This window comes from Tetrao urogallus (assembly GCF_951394365.1).
Source record: "Tetrao urogallus genome assembly, chromosome: 2".
Classification (NCBI taxonomy): Eukaryota; Metazoa; Chordata; class Aves; order Galliformes; family Phasianidae; genus Tetrao; species Tetrao urogallus.
Genome location: NC_136814.1, coordinates 41,290,137 through 41,317,198, shown reverse-complemented (window position 1 = coordinate 41,317,198; position 27,062 = coordinate 41,290,137). Strand labels below are relative to the sequence as shown.

The window sequence follows — 27,062 nt, the reverse complement described above, 5'->3', positions numbered from 1 at the left end:
TTACACCACAAACTCCTCTGGCAGCTGGTCCTCTCCCAGAAGATCCAAGGAGAGGCAGTTCATGGATCGCTTCCCATAAAGGGCAGACTTGGTTTTGCAGTCTGCTGTGGAATAAACACAGCCATAGACAGCCAGTTTATCTTCCAGACTGCAGCCAAACGTGTAGCTGTGGGACGTGTCCGACGACAGCGTGGCACTTAGTGGTGGATGCCGGTGTTTGTAGAGGCGAATGTCATCCAAACTCTGGCTGTGCTGGTCTGTGCAGCTCCTGCCCTTGGGTGACTTGACCTGCCAGTTCAGTGAGAGGGACATGAATAAAAAAGATTAGCTCAGACTGCTCAAGGATGCATGCTTCAGATTTTCCAAATTGTTCTTCCATTCCGTCAAAGAGCCCCATCAGCCTTCTGATGAAGCTGTGAAGCACTAAGAAATTAAAAGAACATTCAGCTGCCTTGCCACATTGCACCAGATCCTGATCTCTTTGCATTGTGTCCTCAGTGTCCCGTACATTGGACAAAAAACTGGCCAGGTATTAGCATCTGAACAATCTGACACTTCTTAGCACAACTGTGCAGTTAGCCTGGCCAATATATACACTGAAAAATTATCCTAACTGCTTGAATGCACCAATATGGAATTAAGGAAAGTCTCATGATCTGAAAGGAAATTCAGACAGCAGTCATGCAAACTAAGGGGTTATGGCATCCAAAATTTGCTAAATGCAATGTATACTTTCTTCTACATAATGTTTTTCAGAAATGAAAACAGAAGCAACAAAATAGCAGTAACTTCCAGAGACAGCTGTCAAACTGAGCAGTAGTGATGTGGCCTCTACGGAGGAAATACCAATCATCTAAGACATTTCCAACTTTTCCACAGGATTTTTCTTGCTCTATCTTTAAAACCAGCTTCTAAATGCTAAGTTGAATACTTAATTTTAAACGAAGACACTTCTGTTACCAACCCAGAAAAAAGTGCCTCCCAGTAGCACTTCTCTCACCTATTGGATGGAAACCAAAAAACCACTCTCTCAGAAGTATCCACTCACTAAAGAAATCCAGAATTTGATATGTAAAAGTAGCAGCCAGGAGGACGAGATGCATCCTCAATTGCTTAAACAGTCCTTATGAACTCTTATAAAACAGATGCCTCCCAATCAATTAGCACCACAAGTGTACGTTGGTAAAAGCATTAATGTAAAAATGTTACTTAAATAAGATACATGCTCCTCCTTGCCTTGCTCTTAAGTCATTCAACGCAAATAAGCTCATTATGATTTGTACTGTAGCATTCAGCTTTGGAAAAATAACTAAGATTTTAACTTAACCTCCTATAGCACTTAACAGAGTACTTCCCTGATAAGTGGAAATTCCTTATCACTTCTGACTGGGTATAGTTAGAAGCATGAAAAAGAAAATAAATCTTAAGTGACTGGAGTCATAGTTCAGAGAGAAGCTGAGAGCAAAAGGGAAAAGGAAGCACAGATTTTTAAAATTCTTTTAGCAGATAAAAGGCTAATTTGGACACAGAAAGAAAAGGCAAAGCCTTCTTTTTTTTTTTTTTTTTTTTTAAAAAAAAAAAAGTAAAATACAGCTGTGCTTCAAAAAGAGATATTGCTTCGCCTTACAAAGACATCTTAAGATTTTTGCTTTTTCCACAGTGCAACTTCTGATACAACATATTTTACCATATATAGTTGCCTTTTCTCAAGAGCTTGATGAAAAGAAAATGTTGACAACAAAGACTTTAGCACACACATACTATAATCACACAAATGATAATCACACAAATTAGAGCTTGAACATCTGGTTTTGCTCTGATGTGAGCTCCTCCTGGCTTCAGGAGGAGGAAGATGATCAAGTTTGCAACCCACATCCAATCTGCATGGATGGTCTTGGCTCTAACATTACACTGAAAATTTGCAAGTGGCTTTTTTCCATTTCCCGTCCGGAAGCCTAAGGCAGATAATGGCTGACTTGCAAGATTCCCATGTTGGTCACTCCAAACCTCTCTATACTTTCCTGGATTCAAACATTGTTCTCATCCTATTCATGACAGCGGCTGCCATCCAACAGCTGTTCTTGGTTACACCATTTAAATCAGTCAAATACAGACTTATCAATTTCACCTGATTTACAGCTGTATTCATTACCCTAGACTTTGGTTCAAGGCCCACACACACCTTTTCGTGCCACACACCCACCTGCTGAAGGGACTCCACACTCTGACCTCTCATTTTTATTAGCGTGACTTGCACCACAGGCAGTGATTCTTGATTTATAGCTGCAAAGGAAAAGGAGGAAATAAGAAGCATTACAGGTTTGATTTTTACTGGCTGAAGAAAGTGGAAATAGTTCTCACAGGCCACATTTAAAAAGGGCTACCCAATAATATAAGCATACATCACTAAGCACCCTCAGTGCTCCGTGAGTTTTGCTCCCAAGAACATCTTTTTTGCCCTTAAATGTTCAAAAACAAGAAAATATCTTTTCACCATGTCCCACATTCACCAGCCTTGCTTTGCTATGAAGGCTATATGTCTTAAAGCCAGACTGCTCCTGCATTAACCTACTGTCTATCCTTCTGCTGTAGCAGGTAAAGTTTTGTGGCTTACATTAATTCCTGTGACTAGCTCACTAATCTACTCTTGAATCCCTTGATTGTCTTGTTCATACAATCTTTTAAAATAAATTCCTTCACCACAAAAGGTTTACATCAGTTATCTTTTCGTTATTAATGGAATAAAAATACAGTAACTTGTTAAATTTGGAAAGGGGAGATCTTGAGGAGCACAGAGGAGAGCAACAATGCACTGTTAGCCTTCAATCTCTAGAGGAGCGGACTTCAAATACAGTTGAAGTAGGACAGTAATTAGCGCTGGTACTTCGTATGGAGGAAGACACAGCTTTCTTACATCTATCTGATTACATTTGGATTCTCAAACATTTGGATTCTCAAAAAATTTCCCTGATGCTACAGCCTAAAGAAAAGCACTGTGCAGTAGCAGAAAGCCATCTCACCTTGGCAGCTAGCAGCATCTAGAGGAAGAGATTCAACAGATTCTCCCACAGTGGCCTCCTCTAACTGGTCTCCCTCTAAAGGCTCATCTACAGGCACCTCCTCTGGCTCATCTACTGCCAGCTCAATATCTAGGAGGAAAAGAGTAGCAGGAGAAGTGTTAGCTTTACACTTCTGCTCCAAGCTGCTTCACATTTTCTCCCTATTCTGCTGCAGAAAGCAGACGCAGGCTTAGAAGTCATTCCAAATCTCTAATTCTTTACCATCATCCTGAGAGTCATCTTCAGCCCTTCCTTTGCTGCCACTGTCAATGCCAGAGCTACCGTAGCTGATAGTTGAGCTGCAGGATTTCTCTTTCCTGTGCACCCGGTCAATACCAAAGGGCTCATCCACTGACATTTCTACTGACACACGGTGCCTTGAGTCAGCCTCAATGCCTGATGTGTGAGAGCTGCCATGACTCCCCGTAGACTGGCGCGAGAGACGATTATCTCTCCTGCTGCCTCCACTGCTCCCACTGCCACGTGAGTTCTTATCACATGGGTCCAGGTCCATGTCCAGAGTGTCACTGATATAGGACTCCCGGTAGCGCTTCTTCTCTAAGGAAGACAGGAAGAAAGGTGGCAAAAATATCAGTAAGTTCTGGGACTGGCACAACCTGATGGTGAGACAACAATTACTGCAGCTACTGAACAAATAAAGGCACAGCTTTGTATTCTGCTTGCTCAACATACAGTGGGATGCCCAGCCAGTTGTAATAGAATTACAGTCATACTTACAGTAAAACTAGCGTCTCCTGAGTTAGGAAGCAGCTAGAGCCAGTTACAATGCAGAAAATACTGGCTTCCAGAATGAAGAAAATGTGAGAAATCAGGAATTGCTTACCTAACCTAAGTGCTCAGTCTTTAAAACAGAGTACATTGGTGACTGTTTTGAGGAACAATATCATAGAATCGGGGAATAGTCCAGGTTGGAAGGAACCTGTTAAAGACCATTTACTTCTAATTCTCTGCCATGGGCAGTGACACCTTCCATTAGATCAAGTTGCCCAAAGCCACATCCTGTCTGGCCTTGAAGGCTTCCAGAGAGAAAGGCCTTCTTTCTTAAAACAAAGACATTCTCCCTTTGCTGTTCTCACACTCGTGCTTTCTGATCAGAGTCTAGCAAGGCAGAGACCATAAACATTTTCCATTAACAGACTTGAAACAAATCCAACATGTCTACTTCCTCACTGTCTACCCAATAAAACAGAAACACCATTAATTAGACAGGGAGCAGCCACTATGAAGCAACAGCAGAGTCTAACATACTGTACTCTTGCCTTACCAAAGCCACCTGCTCTTTTTCTCACATACCTTCAGCCTCCTCCAGCTTTTGGATTTGCTTCAACACTGGCTGGATATTTAGAAAGAGCCGATGGCTGTTGCTGAGGAGCTGCAGCAGGTGCCGTGACCTGAAGGGGCAGCCTGTGTAGTAAACCAGTTTCCGTGCAGAGGGCAAACCATCAGGCTGGATCTCAAATTTTTTCCCCTGCATAAAGAGATGTCAGTGAGCAAGAACATGTTTTCAGCCACATGGCTGAGGTAATTACAGCCCTGTGTGTATGAGTAAGGAGACCTGATATGGCAATTTGGGCAGGACAGTGGCTTTGCCAGGTCCCAGGTTGACAGCCCACTGCCAGATGGACGCTGTTCTGTCATACTCACCAAAAATGCTAGCTTCCCGATGTGTGACCAGGGAAAGTCATAGAGTAGCTGACGAACATGGTTCACCTCCTGCAACACATCAAACTCTCAGTCACGCAGGGACTGGCAGGTACTGGGTGGAGTCAGTGATGTGCAAAGAATTTGCAAACAAGCAAGAACGCCAGATATGCGGAGCCTGGCTCTCACAGGGGAGGCAGAGGAGCTGGGGTGGGGGGAGGACAGAGGAGCTGGACAGAGTTAATGCTACACCAGAAGTCTTTCATAGCAGTCTGTTACCTGATAGATGTGCATTCCTCTAAGGGTCAGGCCCAGGATAACCGTTGGGCGATCCTCCTTCTTATCCTGAAAGAACAGAAGAGCCTGGAGTCAAAGGTTAATCTACAAAGACCATGCTCTTGTTCTGGCACCTAGTGCGAGAGAGGTAGCAGGACTGCTCAACAGGCAGATGCCATCAGCTCATTTGCTTTTTATTGTTTCTAAAAAACACCTTGTCTTGTTGATCCCTGAAAAATTCTGAGATCAGAAACACCTACAAATCCTCTCGTGCTGAGGCTTCCAGGTTTTCAACAGCAACAGATACCCTAAACTGCTCTGGAGAGGGAATCCTACAGCTTAAGTGATTTGAGAGCATGGACAATTACTGTTCTCAGAAGCAATTGGTAAAAGACTCTCTTACTACCATACTCTGTCTGCTGTATGCATGAACATTTCAGACTGGATATTAGGAGGTATTTCTTCTCAGAAAGAACAGTTAGATATTAGCAGTTAGGAACAGGCTGCCCAGGGGAGTAATGGAGTCACCATCCCAGGAGGTGTTTTAGGAAAGGGTAGAATGTAGTCCTAGGGATATGGTTTAGTGGGAAATATTGGTGGTAACTGGACAGCTGGACTACGTGATCTTAGAGGTCCTATCCAACCCTAATGACTCTATGATTCTCTGTGATTCTATGCACAGCTCACACTCTCCAGGTGACAGAGAGCCCGAACCAGAAGTGACACCTGTCTCCTCTCTTTGTCACTACACAGTTATTCCCACCTGGGACTTACCAGACTTCAGGCATACATTTGCCAGAAGGGAACTAATTATTTCCCAAAGTTACAGGGACTTTCTCTCCCAACCTTTTTAATCTCAACAGCAGATGCTGGAAAACTGCCTTGTTTTTCCACATGCCGTACTTTCATACAAATGCTTTCTTGGTAATTAGGTGATTCCTTTGCTTATTTGCTTAAGGACCAAAACAAAAAAAAATTATCCAGAAGCAGTTAACTCAGTCTCTCTCTTGGCATGGCAGATTTAAATAGAAACACCTATATTTCTTACTAGCAGGAAAGAGAGGAATAAAACTATCAGGTAAAAATTTCTGGTGTCACAGAGCTCAAACTTTACACCAATACTTCCTCGCCTGGCTTGTCAAGATAAAAATTTCACACCAACAGATTTACCTCACCCTCTACCCCTCTGCTACTACATGTGTCCAGCAGAATCAGAACTCCAGTTTAAAGTCAGTAAGAAACGCTTTCTGCCTCCTAAGGACAAAGAGCTTTAATAAATCACTGTTGGTCTAGAGATGGATATGGGGCTCAGCACTGCCTTTGCTTTCTTTCAGAGTCTCCAACCTCTATAGCAGCCACAAGGAGATGGTAAGACAGAAGTGACTGCTTCTGAAATCCCAGGGTAGCCAGTGCACCAACACCTTCACCCAGCACCCTTGCGTGTTCAGTCAGGAGCATCATGGCCTCTGGATTACAGATCAAACAGGAATTTATTTCCTGCAGAAAATAAGAACCTCTGTGTTTCTGCACCTTCCAGACAGAATTCTGAGCACAAACAACCAAGAAGTTTAATTATGAGTCTGGCAAAGTAGAGCAACTCCATTTGAAAAAAGAAATCCCTGCAATTCCAAACTGCATCACTCACTGAGGAGGAATACAAAACTGTTCTTCAGTCCTATTTCTAGACCTACATTCTTAGCATATCAAAATGAAGGAAATCCTGTTTAAGCAAAATGAAGCAAATCCTGTTCAAGCAGGCTTGGGTAGAAAGGCAAAGACTCAGGAACAAGCAACAGTAAAGGAATCCAAGAATTACATAGAGATGAAAAAATATCAGACACTCCAACAAGCTTGGAGTAAAGTAAGAAAGCTGGGATGATTCAGTGTCACCTCCAATTATTACTTGGCATTTGCATGAAAGCCAACTGTCATAATTTCAATGGACTACAACAAAATAAGTTACTCAGTGACTTCTTTGGCATTGACTTCATCCACTGACAGGAAGAGACTAAGCAAAAATTAAGCTTTGCCGTTCCTGTGGCCAGTTTCTTGGATTTGGAACAAAATATGGTTCCAAATACATTGGTTTGTTTGTGGGGATGGCCTTGCAGCCTGGAAATTTGTTTGGCCTCCCCAAATCAGAGGCAGCAGTCCCTCAATTAGACAGAAAGTAAAAAATGAAACAGTGCACCCAATTAAAGAGGGGAGAGATGTTTGAAATAAGCTCTTTGTTTAACCTTCTGCAGCCTGTAGAAGTGGACAGGCACATCTTCCAACAAGCAGGACTCCTTAATGAACTTCAGCACAGCTTCCTTTGCACTCAAGCCTTGCTGTTCTCGGTGCATCTCTGGGGCATGTTTCAAGATGTAATCACTCCCCCTCTTCGCAATTATCTGAAGGAAAACAAACAAGTCAGCAACTCTTCAGTGAAGCCCACAAGAAGCAGCTGTGATCAACAGGAAAGCCAAGACTGAAGGAGGAGAAGGTTTGTACATTCTCTCAAGAAGTTTGTTCGTGTTTACCTCTATCCTCCTAGAGGATATGTATTTAAAGCAGCCCAGATGTTACTGATGTCTCCAAACAGGTCCAAGATGGCAAAATCATAACAGTCTGAGACTACAGAGCTTGTGTCAGCCCTTTTCATTCTTAAGTGTTGGAATTAGTTTTCCTAACTGCTTTCCCTAAATGCTTATGGGCAGATAACAAATACAGCTCTGCATGCCAACATAATCAGCAGCAACATCTCCAAACACTGCAGAAATGCTTTATGGTCAGGGTGGGGTTTACTTTTTTTTGTTGTTGTTGATCTCTTTTTTTAAATTTAAAAAAAAAAAAAACAAAAAAAAAAAAACCAGAAACTACAGATTAGGCTTATTTAGCATTTCCATCCTCAAAGGGGAGGATAACACTATCTCAAGCTATTCTGTGTCTGGAGTGGTTTTCAGGCACACAGCTTTGCTAAGCAGTATAGAAATGTGTACTGGACCTTTTATTCTTGCCCTGCAAGTGCCCAGTTCTAGTGCTTAGACACATGCTCTCTCCATGGAAAGCAGGGCACAAAATCCCTCGCTACTCAGGGCATTTAAAACCAGATCCCACCAGTTACCTGTGAACATATTTCAGAAGCCAGCTGTCCGTACCTCAAACAATCAGACCCCATCACTCAATTCCCATTTCCATTTTAAATTAAGTCCCTTGTTTACTAACACCTCTTCTCTCTCTTTGCATGCCATGTCAGATCAGTCATCCTACCATAAAGAAGACTGGGCTCCACGAAGAACAACACTGATGCCATCACTGTGCAGCGTCAGCAGAAAGAAGTACCAGCTCCACAGTTCAAAGCTGGGCTGCTCACCCCAGGGGCATCTGCCTTTTCTCAACAGTATGAGAGCAAAGGCAGCTATCGACCAAATCATCTTCCACAGTGATCTCCAGCACGTGTTGGAAGAGAACACACTGGAGGAGTACCTCCCCATAGCAGCCCAGGGGCAGGGAGAGAAGCGTCCCCATGACTGCCAGATTTTGCTCTTTGTAATGATAAATCACCCACATACTTGCTTGGGGCTGTAGCTCAGCATAGGCGAACCAAGCTTTGACTTGGCCTTTGCAATGTTTGCCGAATGAAAAATAGTCTGTGATAAGACTTAAATGCCCCATAAACTGGGTGCACCGGACTCGATTTTTCCAGCCCTTTGTCAACTGCCCTGTGCCAGGTGCCCTGCTGCAAGATGAAGGCTGCTGTTGAGAAGAAAAGAGCACACCAAGGCAGGCTAGGACTCATGCATAAAGGAGATTCTACTAGCTTGCCTCCCTCCCACAACCCCTCCTCCAAATCTCCCTGAAGCAGGGGACAAATCTAAATCAAGTTGCAGAGGTGGGGATGTGCAAGTCCTTGGAAATATCCTGCTTGTGCGGATACCAACAACAGAGGTGTCCACAACAAAGCTAACTTCTTCTTCTATTTTGACAAAAGCCTGCATGACCATTTCATCACAAGAGCAGAACTTCCTGCAGGAAATCAACTCTGACAGATCTTTTTTTTTTTTTTTTCAAATCTTTCATTCTCAACTCATTTGCCTTTGCTCAACAATTAAACCAAGTCTGGGTCTTTTAAGCTTTTAGTAGATCTTGTAAGGCATAAGCCAAGGTACACTTGCTTACCAATCAACATGTAAAACCATTTCCAGGCCCTTTCCTTTTCTCTTAATGCAATTCAGACCCAAATGAACAACAAAGTAGGCACCAGAGGCAATGCACAGCAGTACTACCCCTAGGGTCTGGGTCTATACATCTCAGAGGTAAGCATTACAGAGTAGTTTTCTGCAGGGCTTTGCTTGTGCAGATTATTCTGACATAATATTGGAGGCACACTAGCCTCTAAGCCATAGAAGACTTGAAAAAAGGGCACACTGCTGGAGTCATTCATTTGACACCAACACATTCCCTCACTAAGGAAGAGTACAACTGCCACCTCACATAGCCCAAGAGGAGCTGTCACCTACAGCCAGCAGAGACACAGAGGACAATTAACTCCTGAGGGAAATTCAGGGTGACATTGTCACTCTGCCTGATCATCATGGTGTGAGCTGGGGAAGCTGTATGGCTGCAATTAGGTACCAGCGTAACATGGCTCCTGCTGCACGCACAGTATTGAAAGATTCCCTCAGACTTACCCATTGTGGAAAATATGCTTGAGGTTCAAAATATTTCCCAGTATGGACCTCTTCCCTGTAGTTTCCCAAGTCTGCCTGTAAACTGTAGGCAGCCAGCAGGAAGTAGATTTCTTCTTTGTGGTTGCACCGAGATATAAGTACTTGCTCTTTGAGATGGCAATAGTAGAGCTGCCTTGCCACCTTATCACTGAAAGACACAAAGGCAGGTTTGTGTGAGGAAGAAATGTTAGGCTCATATAGGGCCTCTCAAATGCATCTTCCTTGTGAGAAGAGGGATCCCTGATCATGTGTGATGCCACCATGATACAGTTAAGTGCATGTGGGAAACCCCAAGCCAAGATGAAGGTCTTCTCTCACAAGTACTGTATAAACTTGGAAAAGAATGGCCTCTGTCTTGAGGAGCATGAGATCTAAGAAGACAGGGCAGAAGGTAGATGAAAGAAAAATCGTATCACACCTGTTTGGAGACTGACAACATCAAGCATTTCTCTTACTCTGGAAAGCCTATAGCAGTCAAGAGAATCAACTTCGTTGAATTCCAGTCTTGTTTCTTGCACACCTGTCCTCCTTTCCCCTCTAAACCTGGCACTGCTTTTTCATTTCACCTTGCCTTAAGCTCAAGGTGCTTTTCAACAGCTAATTCCCTGCAAAGCAGATCAAAAGATGGAAGAGCCTTGGGCTTGTTTTGGTCTTCTTCCTGAGACTGCTGAACAGGAATAGTCTGATAAGGCATGTAGACCACTGATAATGTATACACATTTTGTAAGAGCTCAAGCGAAGCATGCTGCTGACATGTATGTATAGATAAAGTGCTGGACACTATAGTCTGCATGTAAAAGCATTTGTGTATAAGTACCTCTGCACTGTTCCACAAATTCTTCCAATTAAATGACTAGTACAAGAGAAATTAGCTTGTGATACTAAGGGATGCATACACAGGGTGGGAAAGTGCTACTGAATCCCTTTAGTTTAGTAAAACTAAACAAAGAACACCTAACAGCCAAACAGACTCCAGAAGAAAGACTCTCCTGCATCCAAAAAAAGAGAACCGGGGGGGGCGGGGGGAGGACGACGGCAGAAGAAAAAAAAAGTCTTTGTTCAAGATGAGAACAAATGCCAAAAATTAAGTAAAGATTTTAATCTACTGGAATGATCCCAGCTCTTGGCTTGCCCTGGGGTCACAGCCACGCCAGCAGTGCTGATGCAAATCAATTCTGTCAGTTGTTCATTTCCAACTACCTCATCCTTTGTTCTGTACCATGCAGAGAGGGTGGCTGTGTTTTGAGGGCAGCCCATATTCCACGTGAATGGATCGAACTCAAATGCAAAACTCTCTAACTTATGAAGTCATTTCTTTTGTCTATTTATGAAAGTCCACTTCCAGGAGTAAACTGCACAGAGCACTGCACAGATACAAAAACCTGAACTAAAATTATTAGCATGCACTTTGGAATCTAAATAGCTTTTAGGTTTTGGTATATTCATCTGATGCCTTTCATGTAACCAAAAGATGCAAGCAAAAGACTGTTAAACATATTTCAATACTGTCGTAATTCAACCTGCTCTCTAAACACAGATGGGAAAGCAGTCACCATCTTCCTAGGAGCCTAAGGATAAGAAGTGTGAGACCGGGAAAATATTCACGGTTGCGTGAGGAAATCTGCTAAGTTCTTTTTAAAAAAATATAACAAAAAAAAAGACATCAAGAGAAAAACCTCCACAAGATGATTTTTTAAAGAATTGTTAATAAAGAATCACAAAACACACAAAAAAAAAAATACCACAGAAAAGAACTTACCTTATTACCCTTCCATTTTCCACATAGTATTGTACTCTAAAGAATGCAACAAAAGGAGGGATGAATTTCTCTGTTCCCTAGAGCGGAGACAGAAGACATGTTAAATAACATTCAGCATCCAAAATTTCTCTTACCAGCTTTTAATATTCCCTCCTCCTCAAGCTTGCACCCCATACTGCTTTCCATTTGCCAAACTTAGCCCTTTAGCAATTTTGGGGAGGATTTGACTATCACCAAGGCTCACACAGATGAGGCATAATAAAAAATTTAGACAGGCAGAATGGCAAAATACTCTATGGACTGTAGAAGAGTTTGGCTGAGAGGGGATGAGCTTGGTAGAATAGCCACAGTACAGTTTGGGGATGCCCAGCCTGGCTGAAAGTTACCTAGCTCAGCACCTGGCAGCATCCTGTACACAATAGTGCTGAACACAGCAAGTCTAACAAAACCTTCCCAACACATCAGGCACGCAGCAGGCAGCATGCCATGCTTGCAGTGCTGCAGTCTTTCCAGCTTGCACCTAGAATTAACCATTTATCTCTGCTCCACGCCACATCATACAGCAGGGACACAGGCACTGATGCAGGAGCTGCTCAGCCAGGCTATAGTGCCTGAGGCTGAGGTGCACCAGCCTGATATTAACTCCTTGCCTCCTGTTTGGCAGGGCTAATGGTTAGTTATTCACCGCTCCCTACAGCCACAGACCAAAGGGAGACATCGATGTCTGCTTCACATTTGAGATGTCTGTTAGAAGTAAGCCAGCAAGATATCTGTTGTTTTCACTACAGCTTTCCCTTCAGACTAACAGTCTTGTTTAAACAGGAGGGGGAGGAAAAGAACATCTTGTCTTATTAGCTCATTCTCTCATCTTTCCTTCTTTGGCACTCGCTTCTAATGTTTATACAGGTAATTTTTTTCACACGGGGAGCTCAAACTCTTTGCTGGTTCATCTCATTGTGCATGGCATTCCATGCACATCTGATGTTTACTTTTTTTTTTTTTTTTTTTTTAAACTGGAACTCATCCATAGTCACCCTATTTTAATCAACAGGACCAGGTTTTCCAGAACAGTAGTCTCCAAAATTAAACACCTGTCTTACTTTGCTGGTTTCTTTCTTCCATTCCTTTGAGAAGTATTTGCTAAGCTTCTGCTCCAGGTCTATGAAAACATATTCATTATCTGGAAGGCAAGACAGAAAAGCATTCAATGTTAAAGAAGTAGAAATTCTTGTTCATGAAGTACTAAGATGACCCTACCGGCTGTTTCCAACAATACACTTGAAAACAAAAGCTGACCAGGGAATAGACAGAGGCAGGGAAAAGAAAGGGCAGTGGGACTCAATGCACGTGGTGCTTCTGACAGTATGAAGGAAGCTTGGGTATGCCTCAGATGCTGAGCTGGAATTTCCTAAACTGTCACAAACGCTGAATCCTTCCGTTATGAGTCATGGAGTCACTTACAGAAAGAAAATATCACCTTACCAAGATGACCGTGCTATCAGTGTAATGGGGTAATTTTATTAATAAAGTAGGCACATAATAAAAGGGCACATAAGCCCTATCCAAACTTCCACTTTTCTGTCATGTTGCACCATGATCCAGAATGATAAAAACAAGTAGACAGGGTCAGGTATTTGACAGGTTTAATCTTCTACATACGAATGGGATCCTGTGGAATGGCGGAGGATCAAATCCAAATGTTCTCTTCAGAAAGTTTGGTGTCTCTAACCTCTTTCATAGAGCAAAAAGATGGATGAAAGGAAGGAAAACCTACTTCGAAGAACTGAAGTTTGTTCTCCATCTGCATGAGAGGGAGCAAGAAGAGCCAGTCTGAGCAGCGCATCATCTTGAAAGAGCTTTGTGCTGCTTTCAAAGCCAGTATTTTGTAGGGCTACTTACCAGTTATCAAATATAAACAACTCAGCCAGTGATTTTTTTCTTAAGCCTTCTCAAGTCTCATAAAAAGAGATGTGATGGGTCCTTCAGTGGCAACGCCAGCTGAGCACATTCACCTGATTAGTCAATCTACTCTACATTCTTGCCCAGAAAAGTGTTACTACAAGTGACATAAGTCTCAAATTGAAGACTTTGTTCATACGAAACATGAAAGTTGGGGGAAAAAAATGGAAGAAAAAACTTCACGACCACTCCTCTGACCCAAAGACCCACCCAGACTTCCAGGCTTTGGCTTTTTCTTTCTGATGTCAAACAAAAAAGGACAAAGAAAAGAGGAGAACTGTTTCCAATAGAAGTTTACAGCCAAATGAAAACCTGCACTACCATCAATACTGCTGATGAAGAAATGACACAGGCTGGCATTATAGCAGGTATTCAAAGAGCAATGAGCTACTCCACAGCCATCTGTAGAGCACTGGTGACAGGGAGCTGGGAGAGGTATGTTGACCCAAACCACCCATGCTTCTAAGTCCATAAAGATAAGTAACATTGCCTTAGAAAGACTGACAGAAGTCCTAGCCAGCTTCACTATAGTACAGCTATTTGTTACCCATACCCCACAGTCCCTGCTTATCTATCTTATTAATTAGATTAGAGACAGAACCCCAGGAGGCTCCAGACACTAAGCATGCGAACTTCAGGTCACTAGTATGGTTTACACGCAAACCCCAAGAAGAGACCAGGCTGAAGGAGGAAGACACCCTAAGCTCTCCCTGGTGGTCCTGCTCCTCCTCAACCCAGCATCCTCCTGCTTCTCCCTCCCTGCAAGAATGCTGCACTGCATTCCTGCTTTAATGAAGTTAATATTGCTGGAATGTCAACCTGTGGTGTAAGCCTCCCTCTACAAAAACAAAGAGGCATTTCCCTCCCCAGCACTACATGGACTGTGGGCTGTTTCCTTAAACTGGATTAGTGGTGAAACTTAAGAGATCTCTGTCTGATGCTGAAACTGTTTCTGGCTTGAAAACAAGCCTCTCTCTAACAGAAATGAGGACGTGGCACTGCGGTGCCTCACAGCAGTGCTGTAAGGTACCATACAGAAATGCACAGATGGTCACCTTTCCGGGAAAGAGCTTGTCTGACCCATGGATCCAACCAGGGCTGGATAATCAGCATGTATGAAGTGTCCTTGGTTTGCTGGCCTCACATGAAGTGGAACAACCAAAGAAGCTGGCTTGGAAGCATGCATGCATGCCAACACACAAATATCCACTAGCAGTCACTGACACTGCATTCATATTCTCTCAGTACTGGTGGTGAGCTTGAAGATACATCACATTAGCTTCCCTTAAAAGCTTCTGTTCAGTCAATGAATTTGCAGCAGTGCAACTTACATCTTTCCCTCAGCTACAGCTTTCAAGAACCCTCAAATTAAAGGAAAAATCTGTGCTGTAACAATCTCACTTCAAATTAATAGTCACCAGAAATGCAAACATGCAAGTGCACCGACTGCAAAATTAGCTTAGCCCATTTAATGTACTTCAGCAAATACAAGACTTGAACTGTTGCAAGCAAAAAATATGGGCCAACCAAAAAAAATTACAATTCTAATGAGTTATGTGGATGTACAACATGCATTATTCACACTACATAAAAAATAGGAGTGAACAATTCTGACTGTAATGTACAGTCACATGAACTGTGATTCACTGTTACTCTAAAAGCCTTTGCTTCATGTTGACTAGTGCCTCTCCATTTTGATTTTTGTTTTTAGGGGAAGGCTGTGTTCCTTGCAGTATAACTAAGTAATGATGAATGCCAATAACCTGTTCTCCTCATGGGCCCATTTTGGCCTGAGAGCACTGACAAATGCCAAAGGCAGGTCATATACTAATCATACAAAGAAAGAGGGAAAGCTGAGACCCACTTGGCAGACAAGAATGTCCTGCTAAGTTCCTTGGTTGAGTCAAGTATATTTTAGTACTATAACTATTTAGACAGTCCAGGAGATTAGGATTGAAATTAAAGCACAAAGCCAAATTTCCCCATAGCAGGCATTTTCTGCTGTAAAAGAAGGGAAAACACTATTGTCCTTGGATATAGAAGCCTCACTGCAACACCACTGCTCTCTTGAGAGTCAACAGAAAAGAGACCAGGAGCAGAACAGAGGAATGGCAGGGAGATCTGGTATTAGGAGAGATAGTCAGGAAAGTTGAAAGACAAAGACAGAGAGAAAGAAAGAAAAAACAAAGCAGAGACCTCACAACAAACATGTGCTACAGATCTCATATAACCTGTTTAAACTCCCCAAACACCAGCAGTTTTTGTTTGTTTTTTGAAGAGGGCTGCACGCTCCTTTTGTGAGTTCCTCTGGCTTCCAATGGTGGTTGCCTGGGAACATCAATGCCTGTATGGCATCTGCTGCAATCAGCCCCACAGAACATCTGGATGCTCCTGGTGTTATCTTTCAAGCCAACATGAAGAAACCTTCTCAATCCCTGGTTGATTAGTAGAAGAACTTAGTTCAGGATAACCTTACATTTTCAGCTTTAGCTGTTAAGTATATGCATGCAAAGCGCAGAAAGGAGAAGCTGTAACAGAGGCTGGGAATACAGCAGGGGTGGCAGCGGTCCCTTAGCTGAGATGGACAGGAAAATAAAAGGAGGCAACATTAAGAAGCACAAAATAGTTTGGCTGTCAGGAACTGCTGAGATAATGGCCCAACCATTCCTGAAAATGAGCACATAGTACTGCAGGTATTTTGTGTTAGCATCTTAAAGCTAGCAACAAGACATGCCCAGACAAAACTCTCTAGACTTTTGGCAGAGGATTCTTCTGCACAAGAAGAGCTGCAGAACCATTCCCAGCATTCCTCATCCAGGAGAAAACATACTGTTTGCAGTCATCAGACAGGAGAGCACCTTACTGGATAGCACACTGATGGTGAAGTGGAAAAACTGACAACAGGTGTAGGCCAAAGAATGCTGTCCTGGGTAAAGACCATGCAAGTACTTCCAGAAAGCATTACATAAATTTATGAAGACCCGACCACCTGCAAGTTTGCCTAGGCGGCATGTTTCTGCGCGTATTTTCCCTGCTTTGTAAGCAACTCCTGATCGAGGTACTGAAGTCACTATAATGAACTGTGTCTCCTTTGTTTAGGACATGGGAGCAACTCACAAATGGAATACAATTGGAATACAAATGGAATACAACTTCCCTGCAGATATCTGAGGGAAAAGCGGTAGAAGCAGGGGGTAGCAGGGAAGGACCAGGGTGTAGAAATCACCTGAGAGTATTTTGGAAAAATTCTGTTATCACTTGCCTTCTTAAGAGACAGTTTGGTATAACAGATACCTACATAATACAATGTACAATGCTGTGGATTCTTCTGCCTATGAACTTCAGTTCTGAAGGATACACAGGTGCAGAAGAGTTACTTGTAGTCACAGAAGTCCTGACAGAATTAACCACCAAGCTCCCTGCTAAGCACACAAGGAGGACTGGGAGCTATTCTTCCCTGGGTCTGTCAAAGTAAGCAGCTAGAGCTGTAATAACTGAAGGATGACCCTCGAGGCAAGGGAGCTGAAGCAGAGGGATTTGGTTTTGTAAGAAAGCCAACTTGACAAACTGGTATGAGCACACCAGTGGCAGAGTCCAAGAGCTGAACACTTGCTTCTTCCCAGTCAGAGGTTTCTATCTGCTTGGGTTGAGCAAGGTTTGATCCTAGGAGAAGCCCAAGACTTAATACTGCGGGGATTTGGGTTACAACAACAAAGGAGACCTGGCTGCTCTTTGTCTGCTGACAAACAGTTTTGCTTTAGAAGATTGAACTGTGTTGCTGCATACACATTCTGATAACAGTAGGGAAAACTCTTGCAGGGCACCAGATAAGACTGACCCTGCATGAGGAGCTGCAATATAAGACCCAGCTGCTGAAACCTATGGAGCCAGCATGAACCTGAAAGGACTACAGGGTCATCACAGAGCAAATTACAGGAAAAAAAATGCACTTAAGGAGCAGCTGAACACAAGGTATAGCCTGCTTGATGACCTGTGACAAAACTTGAAGAGCAACATATCCCAAGCTCCACGGTGGTGTTGCTTTGCATTAACATACTTTCCTGAATATAATTTTCAAAGGGATAAAATTCTTCCTACACATACAAAGGTCTTTCCTTCCCTTTATAGTTGTCTGAAGTGCTTTCAATATTGAAGGGAAAAAAAAAAAGGCAAAAGAGGAACAGCAGTGAAAAATCATGTCCTCTCATCATTACTGTTGCCTTAAATGCTGAAGCTTGTCCTCAGGATTTCTAACAGTTGGAAATTAAGGAGAGCCCCAAATTCTCTTATCCTTTAAGCAAGGAACACTGGAAGACATGCTCCAAGACCTAGAGCTTAGATCTCACAGCAATTATTGTTTGCACAATGCTTAATGGTGCTATTTTCATTTTTGCCACACATGGGGATTAAATTTCTGTTCATGATTAAGGAGCCCAATTTCTCTCCCTCACACACATACTTACTATGAACCAACTGAGCATTAGCGTATCTGTTCAATGTCTGCAGGTCAAACGGGCTCCTAATCCAGATAATCCATCCAGTGTGATTGGTTACAGTTCTGCAGAAATGCCATGATTTTCATTTTCTTGCCCCTGCTGACAGTCAGGGTTTTGTTGGCAAATTAACAGCAAGGTAATGGATGCAGGTGGATTAGAATATCACGTTTTGCATGTGGCAGTATCAGATTGTCAAAAATAAATACACACTAAATCTGTGAAACATGTCCTTATTGGAATACGGTGGTTCTTTCTTAAAGATGACATTTTGGAGCTGCAGCGCCAGGAGGTGAAAATGTAATATAGAAGAGGAACATGCTCTGCTATGAAACACAAAGGCTTCCTCTCTAGTTTTTGGATACCCTGTCCACCTAGACCAGCACCAAACCTTCCACACAATTGCAGTAAGCACACTGAATCCCTGCCTGGCAAAGGCACTGGACTTTACTCACATGACAACCCTGGACAATGCAAAATTTACCCAGGCTTCCCACAACCAAGACAGGCTACTTCCCTTTCTGGAGATGAAACCAAAACTCCCTGGAAAACTGACCAAGGGTGACTCAAAGGTTACTTCCCAAAGCCCAAAGATGGAGAGCACTACATCTGCAATAGAAGCAAGATCTTAGTTACCACCGTCAGCAAGAGATTTATTTGTTAGCCAGGACAGGTAAGGAGTTAGAAATCAAGTCTGGGAACAGAAAATGAAAGACTTATTTTGCTACAGCTTCAAGTAAGGACAGAAAGCAGGGAACAGAAGAGAGCAGCAGCACACAGGGCAAAGTTTGCCCCCTGTCTCAAGAGTCAGCTGCAGCTTTCCTGGTGGCTGTGGACATTCATGCTAAGAAAATGACACCTGATGCTTCCCTCCCTCCTGTTGTCTGGCACCCAAAATCCAGACAATTTCTTAAGCAAAGTAACGAAAAAAATTCTCTTCCTCATCCAGAATCTCTATATTTGCCAGAGGTGCCAAGATGAGCACACAGACAGCCTTCATCCAAGCAGCTTTAGAAACTGAGCTACAGCAAGCAAGAGTGAAGAACAGTGAGGAAACAAAACAAAAGGAGAGGTCCCATTCAGGCTACTTGTCATTTTTCTAAGAGCATTGCAAAGAATTAGCTTATCTAAAAAGGATGAGCATTTCGTGAAGCGAGCAAAGACTGTTTATGTTTAAAGCTATAGGCAATATACTTTTGAGCTGTAAGTAGCACTGCTTTATTAACCTAGTTGAATTGGGATATTCAGGTCTTCCTCGCTGGAAGGGGAATAAAGAACGGTGCTGGTTTAAATCCACAGATATATGTTTGTCAGCTACTGGTTTAGTTATGCCGATGGAACCTCCTGGAGACTCTCCAAACGTTAGGGTGATAAACAGCTTACTCCCATCTTAGCTTCAATGCTCAGAAAAATGAAAAAGTTTTTAGAGAAAGAACAGAAAGGAAAATGAGATGAGAAAACTTAAACAACTTTCTCCCACATACTCATAAGCAGGCAAAATAAACCACACTTACAATTCATAAAGTTATTTTTATTTCACTGATAACATCCAGAGATACTGCAGTAAATAGTGAAACATTTGAGAAAAATTTTAGAGGGAGAAGTCAACAGATTCATTACTGTTTTCTAAGAGGCTGGGAGGTGTTGATGCACACTGTCCTAGATATGTAATATCTCCTATCGGTTTGCTCCTTTAAGTTTAATGCATCATCTTACACTGTCTCCTGGTCAGCACCAAGATAAAGGACCAGCAGTTCAATTCACGTACTAAGACACTTTAAATTTCCCAGATGATATTTCAAAACACAGTTTTCCTACTCCTCATGTATTCAGTCCCCTCAAACCATTTAAGTTTCCTCTCCCCATTCTTCAGCATTCTTTGCATGTGACTTCAGAACATAAATAACATTTCCAGCCCCAAATTCCTTTTAAAATTCATCTCCTGCCAACTACTGACAGTTCTGAACTCATACAGTGACAAATATGTTAGCTAGCAAGTTAGCTATAGGGGAGAAAGAAAATTCCACAAAGAGGTAGAACATAAGAACAAAGAAAGAGAAGAAAAGGGCCCCCTTCTCCCAATTTGTCTGCCCACATACCAAAGATCAAAAGAGCTCTGAGAGGCCTGTGCATAATCTACATACTTTGTGACCTTATTACAATTGAATTCCCCCACAGGCATGGCCAGTGTGTATATATGCACACACTGTAAATACACACAAGCAGATCTGTGGAAGTTTGCCAAGTCATTTGTTCTTTGCATTGAGTTTGCTTACTTTTAACAATGCTGAGGCCAAAGAAGTGAGGCTCTTTAATCTTCACTAAATCACAAACTTGCTGGAAGAGCTCCTGTCCTGTGGCTTTGACCTGAAAGAAACAACCAATCCAACATTACAGATGGCTCACACACCTGAATAGGCCAATTCTCCTTCCTTACACTGGCCAATATGTTTTTGGATACCAAAACTGAAGAACTCCCAAAGAACAAGATTTGTTTTCAGTATTATCATCATAGAAAAATTATCAAGGCGTTCCTTTTGTACCTTTACACTGCAAAAGTGGCTCATCTCAGTAAGATATGAATTCAGATCTCCTATTTATTGGCATTGTTGCATAAGGAGAATTCTGGAGTGCTAGTTTTGTGCAGTGCTACTGACAGGTGCTCTCACAGAAAAAGTTTGTAAACAAAAATCAAAACACTGGTCTCTTGCATAAATGTTTTTTCAGAGATTATGAGAAACAACAAAACTTTCATTCAAGAGAACTAAGAACAAAAGTACACAAAGAAAGCCAAGACTGCATTCCTTCATTTACCTGAAATGCCTGGTGGGGGGGTACAAACTAGGTTGCTCTCCACTCCACACAGAACAGCTTATTCTGTCTGCCACTGATTTCTGGTCACACAACAATTAAACATCTGCATTTTCAGAAGCTGTCACCAATTGCCTATGAGCTTTTTCCTGTTTTCTTGCCAAATGGAGACTGGTCCAGCACAAGCTCCTCAGCAAAGTGGTGTTATGGGCTACTCACATGTGGCAAGGATGTGTACATCTTGACATGTGACTGGAAAGCTTCTCTATTACGTGTCCTCTCAGTTATAGCCTTGTTTCCCTCCACTCTATCACACTACCTCAGGAGTACAACTCATCAGACTAGCAAAATCCCACAAAATCCCCAACCCTCAAGAGACATGGGAAGAGTTCTGAGCCAGAACAGCTGCAGAGAGCCAAACAATACTGAGACAGACAACCAAAGCGCTGCCTGGGGTGCAGCCAGCTGCTGTGAAACCAGCCACAATCTCTCAGCTGTTCTGTGCCACTGCTGGGCAATGCCAAGCAGCAGCACCAGAAGCTGCCATCCCAAGGTAGGAAGCAAAGAAAACAGAGCAGAAGTCTATCTCTGAACTTGCCTGCAGTGTAATCATCACCAAAATAACTGCCACCATAATTCCTCAAGCCCTTTTAGAGTTGGCATGCCATGCTGCCCAGAAGCAGGTTCCACTCTCCTCCCTGCCCCGGGATGTACCATGTCACTAGATACGGACAATGGGAAATGAGGTCACTGACGTCTTTTGTTTGCTTGCTTTGTTTTTTCTTGACAATACACCACCAACCAGCCACTCACTAATGTTTCACCCAAAGCTTTGAAAGCTGCACTACACCAACATGTGTGCAACACAAACTTTAGGAGGAGAAGTGATAACATTCTGTAAGACCCCCAAACAGCACGCAGTTGTAGCTGGTCTCTGTGCGTGTTCTCCTTTCTGGGAAGGACTGGGTGACCTACCTGTAGCTGGAATGATTATGCACATGCATCAGTCACTAGGAGCAAATGACTATGTAAAAGCTATAAAAATAGGTATATTTTGTGACATGCTTTCACACCTAAGGGAAGAAAAACTTGCTGGAAGATACTTAGTTCTATAAACTAAACAACATTTTGCAACGCTCATCTCAAAAGCAGAAATTCAATAAGTCTTCTTCCACAGCAGGTATGTGATCTACTACCTTGTCCATTCTCCTGTTGGTATTTTCCTACTGTATCCAGTTTTACTCCCAGACTTCACAGCTATGCGATACTGATAACACCTGTAATCTCTGTTTCCTCCTCTTACATTCCCCGTTAGAACAATCAATATTTCCTTTTGAATTTTCCATTTTTTGTGGTTCTGTTTGGCCTTTCCTCCCTTTGCACATGGTTTGTATGCCAGATTCCATTCCAAACACACTATGCATCATTCCTTCCTCTGATGAGGCCTGATACTCAGCTTTGTTCCACATCAGACTGGACTAAATTTCATAGTGTGAAGAAACCCAAAAATAAAATCATGTGCCAGATCATAAATCATATGCTACTCCAGAGTCATTCTACATGCAAGTATTCATACATGCTGGTCAGCCATCTCTATTTCAGCAATCTGTATGCTTCAAAGCACCAGCTCTGCTGCTCACAGAATAACTGGAAGACTTCAGATCTATGCCTGCTGCTTCTAAACACACAGGACCTACACCAGACTTTCTCCCCAAGTTTGGAGTAGCTGGCTGTTCTGCTTCTCTCAGGAAGCAGTCCGACCCTCACTAGTCTAGGTCTCTGTCATTTTTTTTCAGCTGCTATCACCAAAGAAACTTCTCAGAAATTTTATTGAGACAGTCACAAAATCTAGTTGGCACTGACCAGTGGGTTCAAAATGAGGTAAGCCAGCACACTGGGAGGTAAAGAAAACTGAACGAACTGGATGCTGCTCCAGATCTTTGATGTAAGTGATAGACAAGACATAGAGAAGTGTTCTTTCTCACCACTCTCTCAAATCAGCCAATACAACCCCGATGGTGGGCACCTAAATTAATACAGATCTGACGAGGTCTGAAGAAACTTTAAAATGGCTCCAACTTTTTTCCCTTCAATGTCAATATCTAAGAAGGGCACAAAATGAAACCATCTTAAAGAACAGGCTTCCATCTACATGCAACCACACAAAACACATATAGGAAAACTCTTATCTGGAAGGATGGAATTTGTATGAGAGGAGGAGAAAGGAATTATGTGCATAAACCCTTTTCTTATCGGGGAAAGGATCTATAATTTATTCTGCTGGAAGGATAATGATTCCTACCTACCTCACTGAGCTCCAACCTTATTTAGTATTTGCATTCCACACTGAGGAGGTTAAAAGGCTTTGGAAACATTAAGTAGTGGCATTATTATTCTAATAAATGCACAAGCTATCATCTGTGGTTGTGCTAATTAAATTTGTGTTCTACTAATATTACTGGAAAATTGCCTTGATGTTCCTTTTAGAAGATGTCTCCAGCTGCAAAATACTGATTTTTGTTGTTGTTTTGAAGGGGTGTTGTGGTAAAGAATGAAGCCAAATGAAAAGCTGGGTTTGGTGACTTGCCCAGTTGTAAGAGGTTATATTTCACTCTCTATGCAATTAGGACACAACTGTGTTTTGAGAACTCGTGTTTTGACCCAAGCAGATATTCTCTTTCACAACCAGGTATCTCCGCATATGTATTTTTGCAACTTTATGGCCACTGAAGCATGAAGCAGCAGAAGTGAGGAGGGAAAATGTCTTAAAAGGTCTACAGATGGATATGGTGCCACAGATCCTGCCAGCGAAAGGGATATTCAAAGACCCTTAGCTCTTTGCAGGAGCTGCAGGAAGGCAGGTGCGAAAAGGGACATGCTGCCTTCCCTCCATCCCCACAGCACTAAATATGAACGGACATTCACTACGCTTTATTAAGCTGCTGCAGCACAGGGCAATTCACAGTCACATTTTAAATACAGACTATAGCTCTTGCTGCCTGCCCAAGACTGGGTATGGAACATCCTTCTGCAGTGGGACACTGCCTGAAGACCCTGGAGCTTGGGCAGCCCCACAGCTGTCATATGCTCTTAGGAACAACACTACTCAGCCAGATGTGTGATACCACAGTTAAAATGCCAGACAGGGAGCAGAGGTGGAGCAATGAGACGAGAAAGGGCTTTGGGCATCTCTGGTTGACCCTCTGCCCATTTAATGCTGAGCCAAACCAAATGGCAATGCCTTCTGCACGCGAGTCTGCACCTCAAGAGATTTAGGGCAGGCTCACATCTCACATCTTTAGCCTTGCTGATAAAAGCTATAAAAAGGTGAGATTTAGGGTCAGTCTCAACAGACCATTATCACTGGCCTTTGCACCTGCCTCTAGGAGCTTAATTAAATTCTCATGTTGTGGCTTGCACAAAACCAATAGACTGCAGAAGGTCGGGAGGTAGCTGGGCTGAATTTGAACAGATGACCTGCAAGCAGAGAGCCCCATATTTTGCTACTGAAGTCTCGTTCTGACCAGCCCTTGTGGAACTTTCCGTTAGCGATGCCACATTTAGGCATAACAGACAGGAGAATTCCTATGTGGATTTTGAAGATTAGCACACGTGCCATGTTTTCAGCTTTGTGCTTAGAATAGCTCACCTCACCTCACCTCCCCATCTGAGGGGAAAGCAAATAAATTCAAAAGGAAAAATCTCACCAGCACACATGCGAACCGCACACAGTCATAGGAGAGCGTTCAGCTTTGTCACCCAAGCTGAAGTGGTGCTGCCAGTTTGGTTTCTTGCAAGCTGAGGAGCGAGCAGCATTATGCAAGGAGCCCATGTGCACTGCAGTGGGCATGGGGTTGCGCCAAGCAGGCAGCCAGCAGGGTTCTGCCAGCACTCCTGCACAAGCACTCCACTATTTGAAGAGCTGATCAAAGAAATGAAGCGACTTAGCTGCGGTCAGTGTGTGTATAAATACTCAAAGGAGAGGAAAAAAAGCCTTAGATGTTGTTTGCTCTGCCTTGGAGTCTTTGAAAGACACTGACAAGCTCTCAAAGGTGAAATAGCTGAAACACCAGTGTAAATGGTCATTATTAGTAATAATGCTAATAATGCATCAGGGCATTTCAGGTTCAATATGAAAAAATCTCTGGTTTATTAACTGTGGAAAAAACACTGTGGGCGCTTAAAATAACCCCAAGAAAATAACAGCAAAAAAGAACAGAGGTTACTTATACCCCAGAAGTTTTGAGTAACTCCACCAATGTTTTGAAACCACCCAATTAGAAAATAGAGTGCCAATTACACTAAGGCTAATAGCCTTTGGGTCAGCAGACCAGGCTTTGAGAGAAAAACAGCAGCTAACAAAGCCAGCCTTGGCCCGGAGCGAGGCCTCCCGGCATCCCTCGAGAGCCACTCACCCCCACTGTCAGGCTGAGCTGCTCCCGGTCAGGCAGGAAGACGCAGACGCTGCGGCCCTCGGGGTGCATCCTGCTGGACAGCAGTGCCCGGCTCATGGCAGGCAGCTCCGTGTGGTCCCGCCAGCAGCACCCGGTGTATCCTCTCCGGTGTGGATGGGCGTCAGGTTCCCTTCATCCCATGCACCTGCTGGGAAGGGGAGAGTGTCAGTGAGGCTGTGGTGAGGCCCTGCAGTTGCAGCTCTGCCCCTCTGCTGGCTGAGGTTGGCTGCGCTGCGCTGAGAGGGCAAGTCTCAGTGGCACCTGACTCACCCATTTTACAAGGTCACTGTCAATGTTTCTGATGGCATTGTGGCACAAACTGGGCAAAGATAACCTCTACATAGCCTGAAAGGCAGAGCAGAGTGCCACAAAGCAATCAGATCTATGAACCCAAAACAAGACTGAGATGTATATAAGAAATGAGACACATGATGCCACAGGCCACTGCCTGAAAAAGCCCACGAGCATGAGGGAGTGCCACCTTCTTCATCTGGGACATCTTCTTCATGCCACCTGAAGTGCAGGATTTTAACAAGCTGTCAGCACAGAGCACTTCATCTGAACCAGGTTCCCTTCTGCCCAGCCCTGATATCTGGGAAATCTCTGCCTTCATACCCAAGTGAACTCATCAGCTCCCAAGGCTGAGCCACCATTCCACATTTTTTGCCTCCTCTCAAGGGCTGAACCCATGCAGCACAGCTGGGAGGTCTTCACTTTTGGGAAAAGCTGCTGGAACAGCATCAAAAACGCAGCTGCCTGGGAGCTGCACAAGCAACTCAGAGCTGAAGCTACAATAACCACAGAAACACCAGAGGGAAACTGAATTCATGCACAGAAGCACAACGGCACATATCTTCTTCCCATTGCTATGGGAGGTTACACAGCACTCCCCACAGCTACCTGTTGCCACCTTTTTGGTGTTGATCACTGCACAGCCTGCATCGGAATGCTACATGCTTTCTGCTTTGTTTTTGAATCAAGTAGCAGTAAGTATCCTCCTACAACTGCAAAAGCTGCTCCATGCACCTCCTCCCTTGCTTGAGCTGGCATATAAAACATTGCTTTATTAAGAAGCGTTGTATATGTTTTCTATAGAAATCCTCCTATGAGAGCAAAGCATACAAAACTTATTAATAAAGGAGGGAGTGCCATTAAAGGACCAAGTTATTATTAATTCAGACTTTGAAGAAAAGTAATAAAGAGGAACTAGGATCTTTAAAATGAAGTTTGCTCTAAATTATAAGCACACAGGAAAGACACATTTGACTTCCTGGATGAGAAGAGGTCAAAGCTTCCAGGCAATGAAATACTTGGAGAAAATCTCTCATTCATCCTCCTCCATCAATATAATTATACCAATGAGCTCTCCTGGGTTCCAGGCTACACACTGTGAACAGCTGTATATAAATACCAGACGTCTATAGAATGACTTGAAGGTGATAGGTCACTTTTTATTGTCATCTGATGTCATACGCTCCATAAACTTTATGGATAGTATAAGGACCTCAGAGTTATGAGCTCAAGCATTCCACTGTAAGTAGGTTTGTTCTGATTGTTAAACTACTTCACTATGGCCCATGTCCTCACTCACAAGGGGACAAACATTCACACAGCCTGTAATACAAGTCAGAAAAGGCAAAGAAGTAACAATAAGGATAAACTGACTTTTTTCCCCATGGATAATTCAAGAAACTGAACCCTATTTCCTCATACCCTCTGTTAATCAAGGCTCACAGAAGGCTCATCCTATTCACTCTTGCTTTGTTCTCTTAAAATTTCAAATGGACAACTGTAGACTGTGGGAGATGGCAAGAAAAGGTACCTGCAGGGTGCATTAGGAGGAGGTTAGGCTAGATGGTCTCCAGAGTTCCCTTTCA

General features: G+C 43.1%; 1 protein-coding gene across 1 annotated transcript; it reads right to left on the bottom strand.

Moving 5' to 3' along the window:
• On the bottom strand, positions 1-25,242 carry FRMD1 (FERM domain containing 1; the record flags this gene model as incomplete). The annotated part of the gene is made up of 13 exons (XM_079550814.1): positions 1-288; positions 2,204-2,283; positions 3,021-3,149; positions 3,282-3,617; positions 4,374-4,548; positions 4,725-4,793; positions 5,001-5,066; positions 7,235-7,390; positions 9,671-9,857; positions 11,469-11,545; positions 12,569-12,648; positions 20,197-20,287; positions 25,147-25,242. The coding sequence occupies 13 exons, from the start codon at positions 25,240-25,242 to the stop codon at positions 1-3; spliced, it is 1,830 nt and encodes a 609-aa protein (XP_079406940.1).
• Positions 25,243-27,062: the final 1,820 nt, after the last annotated feature.